The 22,281-nt window shown below is 46.9% G+C and overlaps 1 protein-coding gene across 1 annotated transcript; it reads left to right on the top strand.

Annotated features, from left to right (window-relative positions):
- The first annotated feature begins 4,950 nt into the window (after positions 1-4,950).
- Positions 4,951-6,351, top strand: LOC135395732 (uncharacterized). Its single transcript, XM_064626826.1, has one exon. It carries the CDS (start codon positions 4,951-4,953, stop codon positions 6,349-6,351), a length of 1,401 nt encoding a protein of 466 aa, XP_064482896.1.
- The last annotated feature ends 15,930 nt before the right edge of the window (positions 6,352-22,281 follow it).

Below are 22,281 nucleotides of genomic sequence, written 5' to 3'. Positions count from 1 at the left end.
TTCTCTTTTTTTTTTTTTTTTTGGTGTGTGTGCTTTCATCATTTTTACCCAGGCAGCACACTAACTTGGTCACTTATTGTCGGGACACTGGAAGTGCCGGTCTTATAAAGAACCATGTATACCATTATTCTTCCTATAATTGTTGCAGCATAGGAATATTGATCCATTGACAACAACCGGTCAATATTGACTGGTCACTGGAAATATGGTCGCCATCCTTGAGCAAGTCGACAAAAGAAAGGGACACAGAGAACGACGACGCAAATGTAGCAAACAGGCGATATTGGCTGAAGATGGACAATGTGGTCTGCATATAGCCGAGGACCAAAATACTGTATCGAAGCGGCCCGAATACAGCCGGCGACCAAACAATATTCACTGAAAGTGGGCAATGTGGTCTACATATAGCCGTCAGCAAAGCAATATTGCCTGAAAACTGGCAATATAGTTTGCATATAGCCGTCTGCCAAACAATATTCCATGAAAGTGGGAAATAAAGTCTACATATACCCCGCGACCAAACAATATTGGATAAAAATGGGCAATATTGGTGTACATGTAGCCGTCGGCAAAACAATATTGGATGAAAACGGGCAATAGACATATAGACGCCGGTCAAGCAATATTCCATGAAAATCGGTCGATGTGGGCAATATTGGATAGATGCGATGCCACTATTGGCCCAATTGCGCAACTGTAAACTGGTCCAAGGGGGGTCGGGTATCGGTATGCCTGTTTTCGGTTCAGGTATGGCCACTGTATTTCCCATACTGTACCAATTAGGGCAGTACCGGCATCCCATCTATCCGTATTTGTCCAGCGTGGGACACGTTCACCTCGTTGTACAGCAGGAAGCCAATACTATACTTCCACACTGGCCAAATGTTGGCAAAATTGGCCTAATTTTACAAATGAAACCCTGCCCTAGACGGGCCAAATATTGGCATCCCCTTATTCAGACCCCATATTGCCACTGCAGTTCCTACCATGATATGGAAAACATTTCTTGGTACCTTGATACGTAATAGGTTGTCACAAACAGGTAGGGTGGAAAAAATCTGGGTATTTTAAAAAAGATTCTCTCCAGCGGGCTTTTTTGGATAAAACCCATATATTTTTTGAGAATATATACAAGGCTAGAAATGTGACAGAGTAAAAAAAAATGTGCTTTGCTGTTCTTGATTTCAGGTGACCTCTCATAGTTTCTGCTTACGAAACTGCCTGTCCCAGCAACATTGTATCAGTTTCTATTGTTTTCCGAAAAGTGGAGTTCCGTGCACGCGCGGTTGAATAGTGTGGATCCTACACGCCTGGATTAGCTGTCGTGTTTCGGCGCACTTTAGTTACAGTGCCTCCAGGAGCGGAAGAAAGTCTCTCCCTGGATGGGCAGAAGTATAAGAAAGCGGAAAAAGTTAAATCTGAAAAGTTATAATTTAAAAAAGTTAAGTTAAAAAGTTATAAAGTTAATAAAGTTAAAAGGAAATGTTGCGCGTACCTGGGCTTTTGCAAACAGCCAACACTACAAGAAAATAAACCAAGAGTTTTCCGTGTGACGTTGAATTCATTTCAAAAACACGGCTCTGGTCAGGTACAGAGCCATATATTAAAAGGGAGTCTGGCCATTGGGAGGAGTCACAAAAAGAGGCTCGACCTGTCAATCACAGTTTCGCTCCTCTGATTGGTTTGCTTTTTACCAAGGGGGTCGCCATGACACCATACTGTCACCCAAAATGGCGACGAAAACAAACACAGTGAAGCGAGGAGGCAAAAAATTTTCACAGACTAACCTGATTTTACGCTGCAAATGTACATCCTAATATTAGTTTCTCGGAAATTAGTTTCAACTTATGCTCATCCATCAATATCTAACTGAAAATAATACGTTTTGTCGCCGGTGTTAGGCCTAGTGAACACGGTGATCACAACAAAACAAAAACAAAAAGAAATTATAACAAAAACAGCGCTGTGCTGTACAATCTTATATTTAATTGCTGGATTTCATGGATATAAACATTCTTGCCTCTTATATTCCAACTATTCGTGTAGATTTGTTTAAAAATCATACCGACAGCAGAATGTGTCCCAGCAGGTGGTTCTGCCGGCAGCGGTACGACGGAAGCAGACGACAATTCCCAGCGTGCCTTACGCTCCCTAGGTGGCGCTCATCAGATTTGCACCAACAATTCACTACTTTTGCAGATTATACTTCAGCAATTTCAGCACTTACTATCATGGTTAACTATAGCATTTCCTCGTAGTAATCCGCCAAAACTAGCCAAAAATTCAAAGCAGTTCTTTGGAGCTTCAGCTTTCTGGAGCCCTACGTGGCGCTCCGCTCTCATCTTCCTCTTTGGCTCCGCCGAAGCTGGTCACGTTTTTCCTTTCTCTTACGGAATTGTGCAAGTTTTGAACTTCCACTCGAGGAGAATATTTTCAGGTAATAATATATTGTTCCCTCTGTAATGGGCACAGTACGCGGAATATTCGCTACCTCTAACTTGCCCTTAATTTTGATCAGTTTCTGAAATTAGCTATTCTCGGTTTCCGTTGGGAGGACTGTTGAGCGTAAGCCTCGTGTCACCCCTTTCATCTTCACCGCAGAGGCCTCACTCCGGTCTGTTCATATTTACACCAAGACGTTTCACTATTCCTTGCTGTTCCTAGGAGCTTGGCTCTCCCTTAAGCGAACACACAAGAGGCGATCGTAGCGCTGGCGCATATTGCGATCTGCTCACACCACATGTCAAACAAGAACCTTGCTGTTCGTGGGAGCCTGGCTCCAGGCAAGAGGCGGTTGTAGCGCTGGCGCATATTGCGGTCCGCTCACACCGGATATCGATCAAGAACCTTGCTGCTCGGGGGAGCCTGGCTCTCCCTTAGGCAGAAACGCAAGAGACAGGCGCATATTGCGGCCTGCTCATATCAGATATCAAAGGACAACCTTACTGTTGATCAGGGTCAGGGTCTTCCTGAGAGGCAGGTAGGTAAGAATTGATCCTGACACAGAAGTGTCACTTGCAATCAAGAATCTACTTGCATTCTTTTTGTGTGCCCTTAAAGGCTTGCACATACTCTGGCAGCCCTTCAGGGAAGCTGGAACACTACTAAGTACCTGTCACTGTACATAGATGTAGTTGCCCGAAGCTCCAGAGCTCTGCCCACATGGCGGCGACATAACAGCCTTTTCGGGGAAGGGACTGCTGTATAGGGGACCCTTTTCCAAGGCATATCCACTAAATATTATCTTTTGGTCTCGCAGCATGTCGGAAACAACCCCGTCCCGCCTCAATGTTCTTGAGGGATCCGTGACGTCGCTGCGATCGGATGTGGCCAACATTTCAGCAAGCCTGAACAATTTTTCGGCCCTACTGCAGGAGCTACTGGCAGACAGGGCGCAGTCTCTCTTGCATACGCCTCCACGTGCCAGTGGTAGCCTGCCTTCACAGGTGCCACAGGGGGTTGACCAGACCGTAGCGCTGGAAGAAACGGTTGAGGATGACATGATCCACACGTTAGACCTGGGTAAGACTCAGGAGGGCCTCCAAGCCCCCAACAACAACAGTAGTCTACACTCGAGGGATTCAGCTGATGAGCCTGGAGAAGCTTTTCTGGAGGATTTGCCCATTCCGAAATCCTCCTCGTGCCCCCCATCTGTAGCCAAGTTCATTGAGGAACACTGGAAGGTGGAGGGCCGTGCTGATCGCTGCAAGGGAGGCTTTTCCCGAACTGGGCATTCCTACCTTGCAACCTCCAATATTGGACAAAGAAATCAAAGAGTTTGGGACGAGACGCAACTTTGCTATCAATGTTTCGAGGGACCGCAACCTCCGGTCCCTCCATGCTGCCATCCTAGCGGCGCTTCGACCGTTAGGGGCCCTACTGGCGGACACCATTAAGGCACCTCCATCGAAGCCAACCGTGGCCAAGCATGTCGGGGCAGCTGTCAATCTTCTGGCACATGCCAGTGCATTGGCCCTCTCCGAGCGACGAGAGTCGGCCTTGGAGAATTTCCCTCCATCACTGAAATCCCTCGTCGACAATCTACCAGAGCCGGCGGGGGATGACATTGGAAAGCTGTTTGGTCGTGCCTACCTGACACTCCTACAGGAGAATGCGCAGGTTTTGCGATCGCTGGATACAGCGGTAGAGAGTGCCAAGCGTCCGGCCACAGTAACCCAGAGCACAGCCAGTGCTAAGAGGCCACGGTACTCCCAGACAGACATGGGCGGCTCCTCCCAGCAGCCCTTTCCACCCAGCCTCCCCCTGGCCAGTGGATCTCGGGGGCGGGGTAATTTCTACAGGCGCAGAGGTAGGTCCCATGCCACACAATCCAACAGCACACAAACAGGCAGGACAAATATCTCAGTGCATAGAGACCTGGCAATCACTAACAGACGATCCGTGGATCCTGCAATCTGTGCAAGGCTACTTCCTCGACTTAGTTGCAACCCCTTACCAACACAACCTACCACGCTGCCCAAACTTTTCAGCAGCTCAGAGGTCGCTTGTCAGTCTGGAAGTCGACTCCCTTCTCTCCAAAGGGGCCATTGTGCAAATCGATCCTTCCAAAGATCAGTTCGTTTCCTCCCTCTTCCTAGTTACCAAGAGGGACGGGGGGTTCCGTCCAGTCCTCAATCTGCAACCGCTCAACACGTTCCTGCGTTACGAACACTTCAAGATGGAGGGCTGGCATACAGTACGGTCTCTGATCTTCGACAGGGACTACCTGACTCGCATCGACCTCCAGGACGCATATCTCTCAGTTCCCATTCACCCAGATCACAGGCACCTCCTTTGCTTCGACTGGTTAGGCTAGCGTTTCCGCTGGGAGGTTCTGCGTTCGGTTTGGCATCCGCCCCTCGGGTTTTCACAAAACTACTCAAACCCGTTGTCACCTTTTTTCATTCCCAAGGCTTCCGTTTGGTGATTTATTTGGACGATATACTTCTCATGCACCAGGATGCTCTACAACTGTCCCTTCGGACTCTTCAGGTGACTCGGCTGTTGCAGGCCCTGGGCTTTCAGGTGAATTCACAGAAGTCTCAAACCCTCAAATGCCAAGCACTGACATTCCTGGGGTTCATTATCAACACACAGATCATGCGTATTCAGCTCCCATTGGAAAAGAAGGAGCAAATTTTGGCGCAGATCCGGTTTCTTCTCACAACACCTCGGATATCGCCACGGGAGCTGTCTCAAATAATTGGCAAACTCAATGCGACCGTGCTAGCAGTTTTTCCAGCTCCCCTTCACTACAGAGCTCTGCAACGGTTACGCAGAGTAGCCCTGCGCAGAGGCTCCTACGATGTGGTAGTTTCTTGGACTCCCGCAGCCATGGAGGAACTACGGTGGTGGGAGAAAAACCTACTGCACTGGAACGGTCGACCCCTCCACGACGACAAGATTGCTTTGGTGATCCAGTCAGACAGCTCCCTTCTTCGTTGGGGAGCAGTATGCAGGGGTGTTTATATAGGACAGCCTTGGCTGCCTCAGGATCGTGCTCTTCACATAAACGAACTGAAAGCTGCCATCCTTGCTCTGCAAACATTTGCAAGAGGGTTGAAGCAGGGCTGTGTGTTGATCCAGATGGACAACACAGGGGCAATAACGGCAATCAACAAACTGGGCAGCGCTCGCTCATTGACCCTATTTTCCTTCGCACATCAAATGTGGTTCTGGTGCTTCCAAAAGGGGTTGACAGTCAGGGCAGAACATATCCCAGGGAGAATGAACATTCAAGCAGATTGGGCGTCGAGGGTAGACCTCGACAGCAGCAGCTGGAAACTCGATCCATGTCAGTTCAACAAAATAAGCTATTTGTGGGGACCTTTTCAGACAGACCTATTTGCGGACTTCACAAACTTCCAAATTCCACACTTCTACAGCTGGAAGCCAGACCCTTGCTCTCAGGGGATAGATGCATTCACCAAGGATTGGAACTCCGAGATCAATTACGCTTTTCCTCCGTTTTGTCTGGTAGGGAAATGCATTCAAAAAATCCAGCAGGCCACAACGACACTGGTCTTGATAGCACCGGTATGGCCTGCACAGACATGGTACCCATCCCTACTTCAAGCGCTCGTGGACCAACCCAGACTGATTCCCCACCACCCGCGGCTCCTTCTCAACAATGCGCATCTTGGTCACCCCTTAATTTTGAGCGGTGGACTTCGCCTAGCAGCATGGAAGGTCTCCAGCAACACCAAGCTCCGCAGTCGCTTTCGCCACACTCTGCCACACTCATCAGTGCAGCATGGCGTCAGTCAACAAGAGCGGCTTATAGTTCGTGCTGGCGCAGGTGGTCTAGCTGGTGTGTTGAACAACAAGTTGATCCACTTCATCCCACTTTGACAGGCTTCCTTAATTTTCTGGGTTGCCTCCACCTTCAAGGACTATCATATCGTACCATTGGTTGTTACCGATCGGCCATCTCCCAATCGGTTCCCCCTCTCCAGAATGTGAACTTTAGGGAACATCCACTCACTTCACGCCTCCTTAAAGGAATCTTCAATTCGACACCACCTAATCAGCGATCAGCTCCACTATGGGAGGTGAACAGAGTTGCAACATATCTGAGCTCATTGGGAGCCAATTCAACCCTATCTCTGACATCCCTATCCTACAAGCTTTGTATACTCTTGGCCCTTGTAACGGCAGGGCGCACAGCGGACCTCTCCCACTTGTCAATACACGCACTATCCAAGACTCCAGATGGATGGCATGTAAAGCTTTTGGGACACCGTAAAACCTCTCGACCAGGGCACTGCCCTATTTCTCTCTTTGTTCCTAGTTTTCCGCATGGGGATGACCTTTGTCCCTTGAAGTGCCTTGAGGAATACCTTACTCGTACAGCTCCACTACGCCAGGGCATTGACCAGTTATTCCTAAACACATGCAGACCACATACTGGTGCTTCAAGGGACACAATTAGCCACTGGATAAAACGTACACTAGCTTCCGCAGGTATTGATGTCAGTAGGTTTACAGCACACTCTACCAGGGCGGCAGCTACCACTGCTGCCGCAGCAAGAGGAGTGCCATTGACTGACATTCTTAAGGTGGCGGGCTGGTCATCAGAGTCTACCTTTAACCGCTCCTACTACCGTCCAGCATCTGCAGTGTCCTTTGGTAGACGCATCCTAAGCTAGGCTTTGAACATGCTATAGTTAACCATGATAGTAAGTGCTGAAATTGCTGAAGTATAATTACCAGTTTTGACGAACGGTACTTACCTGAAGTTAAAGCGGGAATTATACGAAGTATATGGAAGCACTTACTATCATGGTACTCCCACCCTTACCCTCCTTTTAAACCTGAGCCCATCTTTACTCTTTACAGTGGTCTCTCGAATGCCAGGTCGCAGAGGATTCCCCCAGTAGATGACCAAACACCCTGTAGGGGGCCACTCATCTCACTCTCTATGAGAACACCTTGACCTAAAATAAAAATAAAATAAAGGAGAATAATAAAACGTGTACAACGTTTCTTTCTTGGCTACACGAGGTGAGACCGTCTGGCTCCGTCCGTCTCAGCCTTTAGTGCTTGCCCACTTCACCTAGTCTCCTGGCCCAAGTGTAATAGACACTAATGACACCACCGACAACTTACTAAACATATTACTAAACCATATTAACCTGACGTTGGCAACATCTCCCTGAGCTTGGGGGAAGGGCAAACCAGAAGATGCGCAGCACAAGCCATGGCGCGCCAGCTTGCATTTACCATTTAAATCTATGTCCACTATACTAACTCTCTAGATGTGAATCTCTGACAGCACCTTCTCGCACTTGCCGTTTTGTCTGGGCTCTCGCTCCACCACGGCTCGGTTTTTCGAATGACCCTGTGGTGTCAGGTCGAGCAGGGAAGTCGAGGTTTTTGTGCGCCCACTGACGTAGGACATACGTACATACGCCAGCGTAAGCCGCGAAAGTTCACGTGACCGCCGCCGTCGCCAAGTCGGAACATGAGAGCGGAGCGCCACGTAGGGACCGCTCCAGAAAGCTGAAGCTCCAAAGAACTGCTTTGAATTTTTGGCTAGTTTTGGCGGATTACTACGAGGAAATGCTATAGTTAACCATGATAGTAAGTGCTTCCATATACTTCGTGTAATTCCCGCTTTAACTTCAGGTAAGTACCGTTCGTCAAAACTGGTAATTGCGAGAGATATCCATTTCAATCCCATCCAATCCACTTGCCACCCAAAATGGCGCTGCCCATGTTGGATAAGGGGGGCAAATAGTGAGCATAGGCTGATTGATAGCGCCCCATATTTCAAGACTTTGTGGGAGCTAGCTAGAAGACAGCCACACAGGAGGAAGCCCAGAGGTCAACTGTTTATTCGGGCGCGTAGCGCGTGCCCGCTGTTGCGGTAGACATCGTCGTCGTCGACGGTAGGAGGTCGCCACAGATACTCCCCCGCCCAGACACAGCGGCAGCTGTGGTAATCCGAGCTATGGGCGAGAAAGGTGGTGATGACGCGTCATGGGATGAGACGCAGCATGGGACGCTGATGGGTGATGCGATGATGGGAGGCAGGTGCGAGGCTGAAGGGGTCGCTTTGAGTCGCTTGAATCGCTTTGAGTCGCGTGAGTCGCTTGAGTTGCTTTGAGTCGCTTTGTAAGAGCTTGGCGATGTGCGCCAGAAGGTTTGCGAGGCCGTGAAGAGAGATTGAAAGCACGGGCATGGTCAAGGTTGAAAGCCGTGTTGGCTGCGCGTGTGTGGCGTTGTTCGCCGCGCTGATGAGCTGCCGAGACGTCGGCTGCAGGGAGGGTGACGTCGGCTGCCGTGACGAGCGCGACCGCTCGGCGAGCACGAGGCTCTGGTGTCACGGCTGGCAGGTGATGGTAATGCGGTGGTAATGAGGTGGCGTTCGTGCGCACCTTCCAAGCTGACCTGATGACGTGGTGCTGACGGCGATGGCTGCCGAAGGTGGAATTGGCGCATGGTGGTGGTGTGCCGTGCGGTGCCCCAAGAACACACATGGTCCTCAGGATGTCCCCACAGTGTCATCGTGTCCTCGTCCTTCGAGGTGTATGCCCATAACGTCCTGAGGATAACACTCGCGGACTGTCCGTGAAGAGTCATTCAGGTACGTCCTGTGCCCGTCCCTGCGGGTAGCTAGGGGGACGAGAAATAGTATTTTGTTTAGTTTACGTGCTCAGACCCCCTAAACACATTTGTTTTGTTTTGGGGCCGATCCTGGGACCTGACTGAGATTTTTCTTAAATAAAGGATGGCCCAGCGTAAAATTCCCTGCCGCCAAAAAGAATGACTGTCTATGATACATGAACGATTTCTCGTGGGAAGAACAGAAACGCGCAATGCTGTCGCACTACTTTTGACTTTCAAAGTTCCTACCTGAATGTCTCAAACCAACGTGAGTAAGAAACATAGACTTTGGAATGAGGCAAACCTAATACTTCAATCGATTCCTCGCTTTGAGTATTTTTTCTTTGCGTAATCGAAAGAAGCATTGAGAGCTCACCCTTCGTTTTGCGTAGCACGCTAGCAGGACTCCCGTATTTACGGAGGGACGCGTTATATTAATAAATGGTATCTGTTTCGACTTCGGAAGAGAATTCTAGTACCTTTCGGAGTGGGTTTCTGAGTGGGCAAGCTTAAGGCTTGTCCCACCCTTATGAGGATTTCTCAGACTTAGTGTCCTTCAGAAGATTCTGTTTCGAACAGGAACAACAAAAACGCTCCCATAACTTTGGTGTCATTGCAATTTGGTGCAACTTGTGTAAGCACTTGGCGGATGTGCGTGCCAGAAAACACAAAATACATAAAACAAATCAAAGCAGAGAATTGACGGAAAGCATTGTCCTTCATGTGTACTTAAAGCAGGGATCGGAACCGAAACTGAACCCGAACCGAAAACCGGAAAAAAACGTTATTTTCTGACGAACCCGAACCGAACCCGAACGATTTTTTTGCTTGTCCTGAGCCGAACCGGAACTGAACCGAAAAAAATTGATACGGTTACCGGTTCGGGAATCGGTTCAGAGGTGAATTAATTGTACTACTGACCGACCTTTTTTTTTTTTTGCTCACCTGAACGGTTATCTCACACCTTTCTCTTACAATCGTGTACGGTGAGCGTAAGCTTGCTTGCACGTAGCAAAATTACTGCCCGTGGACCGGTTAAACCGAGGCCGAAAAAAGTAACTGTTCCAATCCCTGTAAATGCCCCGACCGCTGACAGATCTTTTTTTTTTTTTGTCTGTGTATGTGCAGGGGTGGGGGTTTCTCCCTGAGCCGAACCCGAACCGAACCGATATACCTGAACCGGTTCAAGCTGATAATTTCGGTTCAGCGGAGCTAAACCCGAACCGAACCAATATGCCTGAACCCGAACCCGAACCAGACCGAGAAAAATACCGGTTCCGATCCCTGAAAAGTAGCACAGAAGTCATTTTTAACACCCAGTTTTCTTCTTATAAAACTGTTAAGTTTGCCAGTAAGATGCACCATGCGAAGTAATGTACACCACAGAGTCATAATTATCGCAGAAACTGAATTTAAAATATGCCGCAAAAAGCGACCGTGCGCAACGGTGGTGAAGAGCAGTACGAGCCTGTGATCTGCCTGGAACGGCGGCAAAGGAACAATGCGCTGACCCTCACTGATCGGCAAACCAGAACGAGTCTCCTTATGCCGTCATCGGTGACGTGCCATCATACCTCCTCATCCTCGTTATAGCTGGAGTGGCGAGTTAAGGGTGAAGGCGCGGAGCTATGTTTATGTGAGTTTTTTTTCTGGGAAACAAATTGCACACATCAAAACCTTTCGCGCTATTCGGTATAATGGCACACACACTTTCATCACATGCCTTAATCTGAAATTTTTTTGGATGGCCCTCTGTACTCCTTTAAACTGTCCTAAATTGGTCCCTGAGGATGGGCGAGGGACAGCCTCGGGGACGTCATCTCATATGCCAAAGTGGCAGTATTATGACATTTTGAGGATCAGATTTTGACATCCTAGGGATGCCATACCTGTCCCCATCTGACAACCTTAGGATAGTCCTGGGATGACAGTGTGTTCTTGGGGGAGTGACCTCTGTTGCCGGGTGGAAAAGGCGGCTTCCACCTGGGAATGACGTTGAGTGGGCCTGGGAAGCTTGGTGCAGAAGATGGAGAATTTAGGGTGGTAAGAAGGCCGAATAGCCCGAGGTGTTCGAATGGTCGGGGCACCAACTGCTAGCAGACAGCCACACAGGAGGAAGCCCAGAGGTCAACTGTTTATTCGGGCGCGTAGCGCGTGCCCGCTGTTGCGGTAGACATCGTCGTCGTCGACGGTAGGAGGTCGCCACAACTTCATTGGTCGGAAAGCTGAAAAAGTGGGTGGAGCTTCAGGTATAGGCATGACCCATTAATGGCCAGACTCCCTATATATATCTCTCTCTGGTCAGGTACCTGCTCCTCTGAAATAAGGTTGCTGTAATGCACTCTTTCAGATGTACTTGTGTGTCCAGTGGAAGCAGAAAAGATATTTTGATAAGTAAACACGCTTATCGTGTATCAAGGAACGATCTCTCCGTGAATTTTTCGCCTACAGTTTTTGTTAGTGCAAAGGAAGCTTTTATTTTAGAATGCGGGGAAGCCGCCGTGAAGGGGGCTCCGCGTTGACTGGACGGCTTGAATGTCTCCGTAAAGGCCAGTTCCCACATATAGCACTTTGCTACATAGCACTAGAAAATAGCGCTATATTTTCCTCCTCGCATTGCTACGAACCGCTATAAAACCGCTCTTGTCGAAGTAGAGCCCCGGTCAACTTTTCTAGCGCTATATTGAGCGGTGAGTCTGCGTTAACCAATCATGAGATTCTTTCAGCCATGACGTTGCGGAAGCTGGGGTTTGTTTTGCTTCCGATCACTCGAAGCAGCAAGGCGGAAAGACGACGACGACGACGCGAAAATGGCCACGAGTTTCATCTGCCAATGCATGGGTGTTGGTTATATGTCTGGTATCGCGATCACAGCATCGAAAGTGTCATCCCTCTTGAAGTTGCGGATACCCGACGCCGACAGTAAGCAATCACGGTAGCACCGGTGCATCACGTCGCAAAAAGATATCCCGTGACCCCAGCAGGATAGCGCTACGTGCTCGGTTGTATGTGAGAACGGCAAACGGAAAAACAGCGCTAGGTTTCGAGCGCTATTTTCTAGACCTATAGAGGGAAGCGCTATATGTGGGAACTCGCCTTAAGCGTGGTGCTCTCGCAGTCAAGAAGCTATTCTCTTTTTTCTTTTTTTATTTGCGATAAAACACGACACCCAAAGACGCACAAAGGTTGTTATCCGACATCGTACAGAATGGTACGCGTATTTACATCACCGCCAACGCACGACCACGAGATGTACATTGATAATGGTTTGCATTGATCAGTATTAGTTCCGGGGAACACCTCGCAGTGTAGGGTAATGATGTCATTGGGCTGGTTAATCCGCATTTGCATTCTAGCTGTTGCACGAGAGCTTTGTCGCGTATGCAATCCCAAAATTCGCGGTCACCCCCCGCCGGCGCACTCCGTCACTATACTCAGCCGCCATGCGGGAAGCTGCCTTACAGGATGTTAATTCAATGGGAGACAGCGTTTATGCCAATTAACAGCAAAACAGAATAAATTTTTTAAGATGTCATCGTCTAATAGAGGAGAACACCATGTAAAGAACCCCTGGAGACATGAAAGGCACCAGCAGAATATAAGCCGAGTGCACCCTGGCCAATTGAATTTTAATGCATTGCGCCTATGGGGATTCCGTCGATTTTTGCACATCGCCCATGTTTAGACTACGATTTTTCGACAAAGGCAGTCAATTTCTGGAAATGTCGTCGCCTATTTTCGTTCAGTACGTCCTCCAGGCCACATACCAACCACGGCACGATGTGTGAGTGTTAATCCTGATGCACCCAGGGCCTTCAAAGTTGCGACTCAGACAGGGTTCCCCTCTTAGGCGCTCGACGGACTAAGTCCCTATGCACCATCGTTATATTATCGTAATACGCATGCACTGAGACAGGACGGCCGGTCTGAAGGAGTTCGAAACGAGAACGGTCATTTTTTCCAGAACTCGAAGTGGCTGACAGAACAGACAACTTTATTTTGAGTCAGTAATATACAAATGATACCGTTTTGTATTTTATATCGCTTTTATATTAAACTATACAACTTGATAACACTGTCCATTTCGAGTGCCGTTTTGGAAGTAATTTTGTCAAACACGACCTTTCAGGGTGCAACAGGAGAACAAGGTACGGGGTTCAAACCCCGTAATCTTACTTTCACATATACATACACATATACATTACATTACATAATCAGCTTAGGATATCTTTATTATCATCGTTATATCAAATTATATTAAGCTCCGAACTTGATGAAATTCGCCATTTTGCCGTTTTGGAAGCGATTTTGTCAAACGCGACCTCTCAGGGTGCAACAGGGGAACAACGTACGGGGTTTAAACACCGTGATCATACTTTCACGTATACATATTACAAAATTAGTTTAGGACATCTTTAGTATCATTTTGATATCGAATGATATTAAGCCCCGAAGTTGACGAAATTAGCAATTTGGCCATTTCGAGTGCCGGTTTGGAAGCCATTTTGTGAAACCCGACCTCTCAGGGTGCAACAGGAGAACAAGATACGCGGTTAAAACCCCGTGATCTTACTTTCACATATACATACTATAAAATCAGCTTAGGACATCTTTAATATTATTTTTATATCCAATGATATTAAGCCCCGAAGTTGACGAAATTCGCCACTTGGCCATTTCGAGTGCCGTTTTGGAAGCGATTTTCTCAAACGCGACCTCTCAGGGTGCAACAGGGGAACAAGATACGGGGTTCAAACCCCGTGATCTTACTTTCACATATACATATTACGAAATTAGCTTAGGACATCTTTAATATTATTTTTATGTCAAATGATATTAAGTCACAAAGTTGACGAAATTGGCCACTTGGCCATTTCCAGTGCCGTTTAGGAAGCGATTTTGTCAAACGCGACCTCTCAGGGTGCAACAGGGGAACAAGATACGGGGTTCAAACCCCGTGATCTTACTGTCATATATACATATTACAAAATTAGCTTAGGACATCTCTAATATTATTTTTATATCAAATGATATGAAGCCCCGAAGTTGACGAAATTCGCCACTTGGCCATTTCGAGTGCCGTTTTGGAAGCGATTTTGTCAAACCCGACCTCTCAGGGTGCAACAGGGGAACAAGATACGGGGTTCAAACCCCGTGATCTTACTTTCACATATACATATTACGAAATTAGCTTAGGACATCTTTAATATTATTTTTATATCAAATGATATTAAGCCCCGAAGTTGACGAAATTCGCCACTTGGCCATTTCGAGTGCCGTTTTGGAAGCGATTTTGTCAAACGCGACCTTTCAGGGTGCAACAGTGGAATAACCTACGGGGTTTAAACACCGTGATCTTACTTTCACATATACATATTACAAAATTAGTTTAGGACATCTTTAATATTATTGTTATATCAAAATATATTAAGCCCCGAAGTTGATGAAATAGGCCATTTGGCCATTTCAAGTGCCATTTTGGAAGCGATTTTTAAAACGCGCCCTCTCAGGGTGCAACAGGGGAACAATATACGGGGTTCAAACCCCGTGATCTTACTTTCTCATATACATACTACAAAATCAGCTTAGGACGCTTTTTGCTTAGGGAGTGTCGTTTCGGAAGCAGTTTCTTCAAACGCGACTTCTCCATGTACGGCCTGGCACCAGGATTAAAGGGGCCTCGCACGTTTTAAAGGGCTCTATCTGGTGCCGAACGTTGCGGTAGCCTCTGTTACAATCCCAGTACAAGCCGTTCATAGTACCTTTTTGGCACCACGATACATATCATTTGAGTCATTGTAAAGGGCCCTGCTGCCGCCTTTTCCAAATTTTGCGGTGGTTTCCGATGCAATCACAGGAGAGGGGCATAACATAAGCCGTCGTGTCTTTATAGGTGCGTAAAATGTCTGCCACCATGATTAAAGTGGCTTTTGTCCGTTTTAAAGGGCTCTGCTGTAGCCTTTTATGGAGTTTCCGGCCGCATCCGTTATAATTCCAGTAGAATGGCAATAGCATAAGCCGTTGCGTGCACTTATATGACTTTGGAACTATGATACAAGGGGTATCGACCGTTTTAAAGGGCTCTGCTGCCGCATTTTCGGTATTTTGCGGTAGTCTCTGTTACAATCCCAGTAGAACGGCATTGCACAAGCCATTGATGACATGTCATCGGCAGCATGATACAAGGGGTCTCGCCCGTTCTGAAGGGCTATGCTGCATCCTTTTCCCGATATTTGCGGTCGCCTGTGTTATGATATCGGTAGAATGACATAGTATAAGTTGTTGATAATATGTCTTTAACAGCATGACACAAGGGGTTTTGCTCGTTTAAGAGGGCTCTGCTGCCACGTTTTCCGAATTTGGCGATCGCCTGTGTTATAACTCCAGCAGAATAGGATTGCACAAGCCACTGATCACTTTCTTTCTTTAGCTCCATGATACAGGGAGTCTCGCCTGTTTTAAAAGGCCTTGCTGCCGCCGTATCCAAATTATGCGGTCTCCTCTTGCGCAATCCCGGTAGAAAGGCATAGCATAAGCCGTCATTAATATGCCTTTGGTACCATGATACAAGGGGTTTCGTACGTTCTAAAGGACTCTGTTGCTGCCTTTTCCGCATTTGGTGGTCGCTTCTGTTGCGATCCCCGTAGAAGAGCATCATAAGCCGTTGATAATATCTGTTTGGAACCATGATTAAAGATGTTTTGCCCGTTCTAAAGGGCTCTGCTGCGGTCTTTTACGGATTTTGCGGTCGTCTCCGTTACAATCCCAGTGGGAAGGGCAATAGCATAAGCCGTCTCGAATATGCCTTTGGCACCATGATACAAAGGGTTTTGCCCGTTTTAGAGGGCTGTGCCGGCGCCTTTTCCAAATTTTGGGGTCACCACTGTTAAAATCCCAGTACAAGGGCCTAGTATAAGTCGTTGATAATGGCTTCGCTGTGCAGAATACACCAGTGACTCTTTGTGGTGTATTCCTTGGTTGCCCCTGCCATCATCGGGGTTGCAGAAAGGTTACTTTTTACTTTTCTCAAAGAAGTTGGCAAGTGATGCAATGTTTCAGAAGGGCACTGTGGGTCATTTCTTGCAGGTCGAGGTGTAAGCGAATCATGGACTTGTTTATGCGTGCTGCACTTCGAGAAAAATTGGTTGATTACCATGAACAGTGAAATTCAAACGGCTTCGTAAAGGATATGCTCTCAAGCGGTGAATCACCCCAGGCCATAGTCATGATTTATTTGTTGTTGTAACGGATATGTATTTTCATCTATGATGTCTTTTCCTCAGACTTTAGCACCAGTGCTCGTAGGTGTCTGTTGCCGTGTAAATGTTCGGACTGCCGGCGATTTGCTGTGCAAGTTCACTTTTGTGCCCTGTATCTTGGCAAGTTTTTTTCCTTGACATATCGTCGCGGCTCTCACGCTGAATTGAAACGGAAGGTATCAGCCTTTGGTCCGTTGCGCAACTCGTATCAGCAGCGAAGAGGAACGACGATTTCTTCTTTGTCATTGTTGCTGCGGCTGGCACTATCATCAATGCGCATAGAAGCCAAGATGCGGTACCTGGCGTGATAAGATGTCTGCGTGATTTCGAGTGGAGAGAATCATATGGTGGTATATCTATATGGATACATATCTATGCGTATATGCATTGGTGGCCGAGGTGTATCGAGAAATCTCATGGATTACAGGGGAGTGGAAAGGACCGCAATTATAGCAAAGTACCTTAGCGTAAACAGCTGAGCGGTATAGTTATTAGGCATTCGCATATACAATTCGTCAATGAAAAACTTCACTTGACACACCAGCAGGGACAAATGAGCTTCTTTTCCAAATGAGACATTGAAAATTTGAAAGGCGTTGCAAGTTCTTCGTACATAGTTCTTCACGAACGATTTTCCCAACGTTCAGGAGCACTGAAATTGTCGGTTTACACACTGTATTGCTGATTTTGCTTGCATTTTCAACGTGAAAAAGAAAAAAGAAAATCAGGGAAAGAGAAATAATTAAAAATATTCACACAATGACCCTCGAACATAACTACTCCATCTATTTTTTTTTTTTTTTTTTTTTCAATGCGCTTCTGTGTGCTCAGTATACAGTTTTTCGCGCATGATATCCGGAGAGGCTGCTGCTATGCTGTAAGCCCATAAACTTAGTGTAATAATTAAGATGATGTCACTGTCTGCACTTGTCTCCACTATTACTTCTCAATTATCATATTACTTACAGTGTAGTTTATCAAAATGCACGTTCAGACCAGATCGCTCATCGCTATAACTACTAGTTGAGGTTCATGAGTCACAAGAACTGCTCGAATGTGAATGTCCTTCCTAACGTCGACAGGAGCAGCACTACATCGAGCAAGGGTAAAAACAATGCCTGAAAACCTGGTTTGATTCCGAATTCTTCATTATTGGTGCGCGCGCGCGCGTGTGTGTGTGTGGGGGGGGGGGCAGCCTCTATTTAGTGGTCAAGAGCCCTCGGGACACAGAATAGCTGACTGCAAGCCATGCACATGCGGCCCGCGTGTGTGAGAGCCCTGATTGCCCTGATCTAAGCATTACTTCATCTTAAACGAGAAATAAATAATGTACTCGAGGGCGCGTAGCACTTGTTTAGCGTTATCTCCAAATCTGGTATTTAGTTCTGCTCCAAAATATCTGGTCCAAAGAAGTCGCGTTTGATCAAATCATTGCCACTCGCATCGCCATAGCACTCGCAGACGCCAAACTGTCCGTATCTTCCATTTCATTTAGTAATAACTCTGGATATAAACGTGATATCGAAGATGTCATCACTTAATTACGTAATCTGTATATCCATGCTTAATAGCTATGAGTCCGCGGCCCATACCTGGTTCCCTTGCCAGAGCCTGCGAAGTAGCGTTTGGTCAAATCATTCATTTTCAAGCGACCAAAGAACAAACAGGAGACAAGATCAGACACAAGTCGCTCTGTTGTTGTTTCGTGTTTGTTCTTTGGTCGCTTGTGGATTTACACCAACCAGCCCAATCTATATACTTCAGACATTTTGCCAAATCGTTGCTCAAGTGGCACTCACTCTCACCAATTTGTCAGTTTCCTCTATTTTAGCTCGTAATAACTCTTGATACCAATTTGATACTGACGGTATCATCATCAAATTACGTAGTCTGTGTATCGTCTGCGGACCGTAGCTGCTGTCCTTGCTGCACTCTTAGAACTCGCATTTAGTGAATTTGTCGTCCAGAAGGCTATCACAGGCGCCAATCTGCCAATTTAATCCGGCACTCTCCCGATATTTGGAAAGTCTCATGCTCGTTCCCACAGTTATACATCCCGTCTTATTCTTTATCTTACGCGAATGCTCCCGGGCGTGTTATCGGTGTTGTTATCAGGTCGGGGTGCCAAAAGGGAATTGTTCGCCTCAGATATGTCCTCCTCTCCCTGCCCAGATCTGTTCCTCCTCACGTACTCACGCACCACCCTGTAAACTTAGCTTCCTTGCGTAGTCCTCTGCTATCAGGTCAAGCCGGGTTTCAGAGGGGGTGTCCCTGAATGCTGCTCTTGCACAACGCTTTGGGAAACAGGAGCCTTTTGTCTTAATTGTGATGCATCCGCTGGGATAGAGAGTTACATACTTCGCATGCCACCATACACGAATTTAATACCAAGGTACCAGAACGCACTTCTGTTTTGCACACGCGCGGTACAGGATTCAGTGCATGCACTTCCTGTTTCTCGAAGACGATTTTCATCTTGGTGTACAGGGGGGGGGGGGGGGGATCCCATATCTACTGGAATAAGGGCTTTTTAGCTTTTCTGGCAGGTATACAGGGTGTCCCAGAAAACGTGTCATTGAATTATAATAAAAAAACTACGCCACCTACAATCATGCGGTCAACAGCATTTGTTCTTATTAGGTTTTTGCCACCTCCTAATGTGAATGTCATGTACTCCAAGTTTAATTATGTAAATATTTGCGAACTGAACTCGGAAATTTGCCAAGTAAAGGTCACTTTTTTACCCCACCAATATGAAGAGCGTGCCGAATTCACTCAAATTCACGATAATTCACAGTGATATTCACGAGCTATCCCATCGGGAAAAATAGCCGAATATCATGCTTTTCGCAGCACCGGACCATAACGCGCGATGTCTTTCTGAGCGCAATCGCTCTCAGTGCGACGAAAGGAGGTTCCGAAGCCAGCCCACAGAGTGATAGTAGAAAAAGTAACAGTTCCTAAAATTGGGAGAGGGCAAGCATTATCCCAGCGAAAGTCGGACGTGATAAGCCGTGCCTGTTTTATCTCTTTCTGCGATGTCGGGAGGGCTGGGTTTCCAACCTCCTTTCGTCGGACTAACAAAGATTGCGCTGAAAAATTCATCGTGCGCTATTCTGTGCGACATCCGTAGAGCATGATGTTCGGCTATTTTTTCCGATGGGATACCTCCTGAATATCCCTGTCAATTATCATTAATTTGACTAAATTAGGCACGCTCTTCACATTGGTGGGGTAAAAAAGTGACCTTTACTATGCAAATTTCCGACTTAAGCTCGCAAAAATTTACATAATTAAACTTACGTTACACGACATTCACATGAGGCGGTGGCAAAAACCGAGTAAGAACAAATACCGTTGACCGCATGACTCTAGGTGGTGTAGTTTTTTTATTATAATTCAATGACACGTTTTCTGGGACACCCTGTATATTGGTGGTGTTGCAGTATTGTTCTTTTTTTTTTTTTTTTTTGTGGTGGTAAAATATCCGGTGCAACGCTTTGAGCAGCATGCTTGTACAGAAGTAACTTGAAACTGAACACCAAAGCGATAGTGTATGATGTAGAAGTAATGTGTTGTTCAAGATTTCAGTGTTCGTCAACATAAATTAGAGACTAGATCCCGACTTTATTTTGCAGTTCCCAAAAGCGAGCGATTGGCATGCATGACAAGATATAAGAAACTAAGTGCCAGAACCTTCGGAACCGCACCGTGTCCCATCATCAGAGCGTCCCGCCCCTCCTTGCACTCACACACACAAAGGTCCCTTAACTGCTTGACACGTACGGAGATAAAAATTTCTCAGTCCCAGCTTATGCAACGATCCACATACCGCGCGATTCCGGAAAGATCGCATCCGGCGACTTTCGATTACACAGCTTCTAACTTTCTTTCTTCCCTCCTGACTTTCTTTCCTCCATACCACTCAAATGTGGCTTTTCGGAACAACGTTTGCTTCCTTTGGGGTATGTTAGCGTGCTAGCGCAGCCAGCGGTCAAAGTACGCGCGCACCACAGAGAGAAGGGCAGATACCCGAGACGGCCGGGGAGAAGCGACAGAGGATTCCGTCGGAGGCATTCGACACTACACACTACACCTTTAACAATGTCAGACGTTTGTCTTACGTATTAAAGTTTCGTTTGTTTTTTCTTCTTATTTCCGATTCCATTTTTATCGGACAGGTAGCTTCCATCTATGAGACAAAAACGAGGTAGCAGAAACCGAAAAGAAAGAAAAGAAAAAATAATTGTAGCTGACCAGAAAATATTAACTCGTTACTGGAGACACCGTTGTTTATGCTTATCAAACAAACATTCGTTTTGAACGCTTTTTAGTAGAGTATTCGAGCACAAACGGCGCATTGCCGTGGAGGCGATTTCGCGGAGCTAGTACCGGAGCAGAGCCGTATATTAAAAGGGAGTCTGGCCATTGGGAGGTGTCACAAAAAGGCTCGACTTGTCAATCACAGTTTCGCTCCACTGATTGGTTTGCTCTTTATCAAGGGGGTCGCCATGACCACGACCTACTAGATTATAACGACCACGTCACAATCAGCAAACCCTATGAGGTGCCTGTCCGCACGATCCGCCAGGGGCGCTACTGACGCACCCTGGCAGACTGGCGCACGATTGGACGATGGAAATTTGAATTTTGAACTCGCAGAAGCGTATGTACGACAACCGTAGCAGACGACAGCGATAGCTCCTATGAAAACGCGTAGAATGATGATAATAATCAACCTCAGAATTAAACATCTGTGGAAGTCCACAGCTTGTACAGAAATACTAAGGTAAGCTGAAGTACAAAGTATTGTAGATGTTGAGGAAGCAATAACAAGGACGATCAGAAGCGCCACCGCTGCCTTCCAAAAATGCGGCGCATGGGAGGGGTGCGCCTGACGTGGTCGTTGTTATAATCTAGTAGGTCGTGGTCCCAGCAGGTGGTTCTGCCGGCAACGGTACAACGACGGAAGCAGACGACAATTCCCGACGTGCCTTACGCTCCCTAGGTGGCGCTCATCAAAATTGGCACCAAAAATCCACCAATTTTGCAGATCGCGAGAGCAATCCATTTCAATTCCATCCAATCCACTTGCCACCCAAAATGGCGCTGCCCATGTTGGATAAGGGGGCAAATAGTGAGGATAGGCTGATTGATAGCGCCCCATATTTCAAGACTTCATTGGTCGGAAAGCTGAAAAAGTGGGCGGAGCTTCAGGTATAGGCATGACCCATTAATGGCCAGACTCCCTTTTAATATACGGCTCTGTACCGGAGCAGAGCCGTATATTAAAAGGGAGTCTGGCCATTGGGAGGAGTCACAAAAAGAGGCTCGACCTGTCAATCACAGTTTCGGTCCTCTGATTGGTTTCCTTTTTATCAAGGGGGTCGCCATGACACCTTACTGCCACCCAAAATGGCGACGAAAACAAACGCAGTGAAGCGGGGATTTCGTGACAAAAAATTTTCACAGACTACTCTGATTTCACGCCGCAAATGTACATCCTCATATACGTTTCTCGGAAATCAGTTTCAACTTACGCTCATCCGCCGTTATCTAACTGAAAATAATACGTTTTGTCGCCGGTGTTAGGCCTAGTGAACACGGCGATCATAATGAAATCATAACAAAAACGGCAGTGTGCTGTACAATCTTATATTTAATAGCTGGATTTCATGGATATAAACATTCTTGCCTCTTATATTCCAACTATTCATGTAGATTTGTTTAAAAATCATACCGACAGCAGAATGTGTCCCAGCAGGTGGTTCTGCCGGCAGCGGTACAACGACGGAAGCAGACGACAATTCCCAACGTGCCTTACGCTCCCTAGGTGGCGCTCATCAAATTTGCACCAACATTCCACTACTTTTGCAGATTGCGAGAGGTATCCATTTCAATCCCATCCAATCCA

The sequence above is a fragment of the Ornithodoros turicata genome, chromosome 5, assembly GCF_037126465.1.
Source record: "Ornithodoros turicata isolate Travis chromosome 5, ASM3712646v1, whole genome shotgun sequence".
In the NCBI taxonomy this organism is placed as follows: Eukaryota; Metazoa; Arthropoda; class Arachnida; order Ixodida; family Argasidae; genus Ornithodoros; species Ornithodoros turicata.
Note: the sequence above shows the minus strand (reverse complement) of the source record. Positions and strands in the feature narration are given on the sequence as shown.

What these genes read in the sequence shown, in the direction of transcription:
- LOC135395732 (XM_064626826.1), top strand. Translation starts at nt 4,951, where the DNA reads ATGCACCAGGATGCTCTACAACTGTCCCTTCGGACTCTTCAGGTGACT.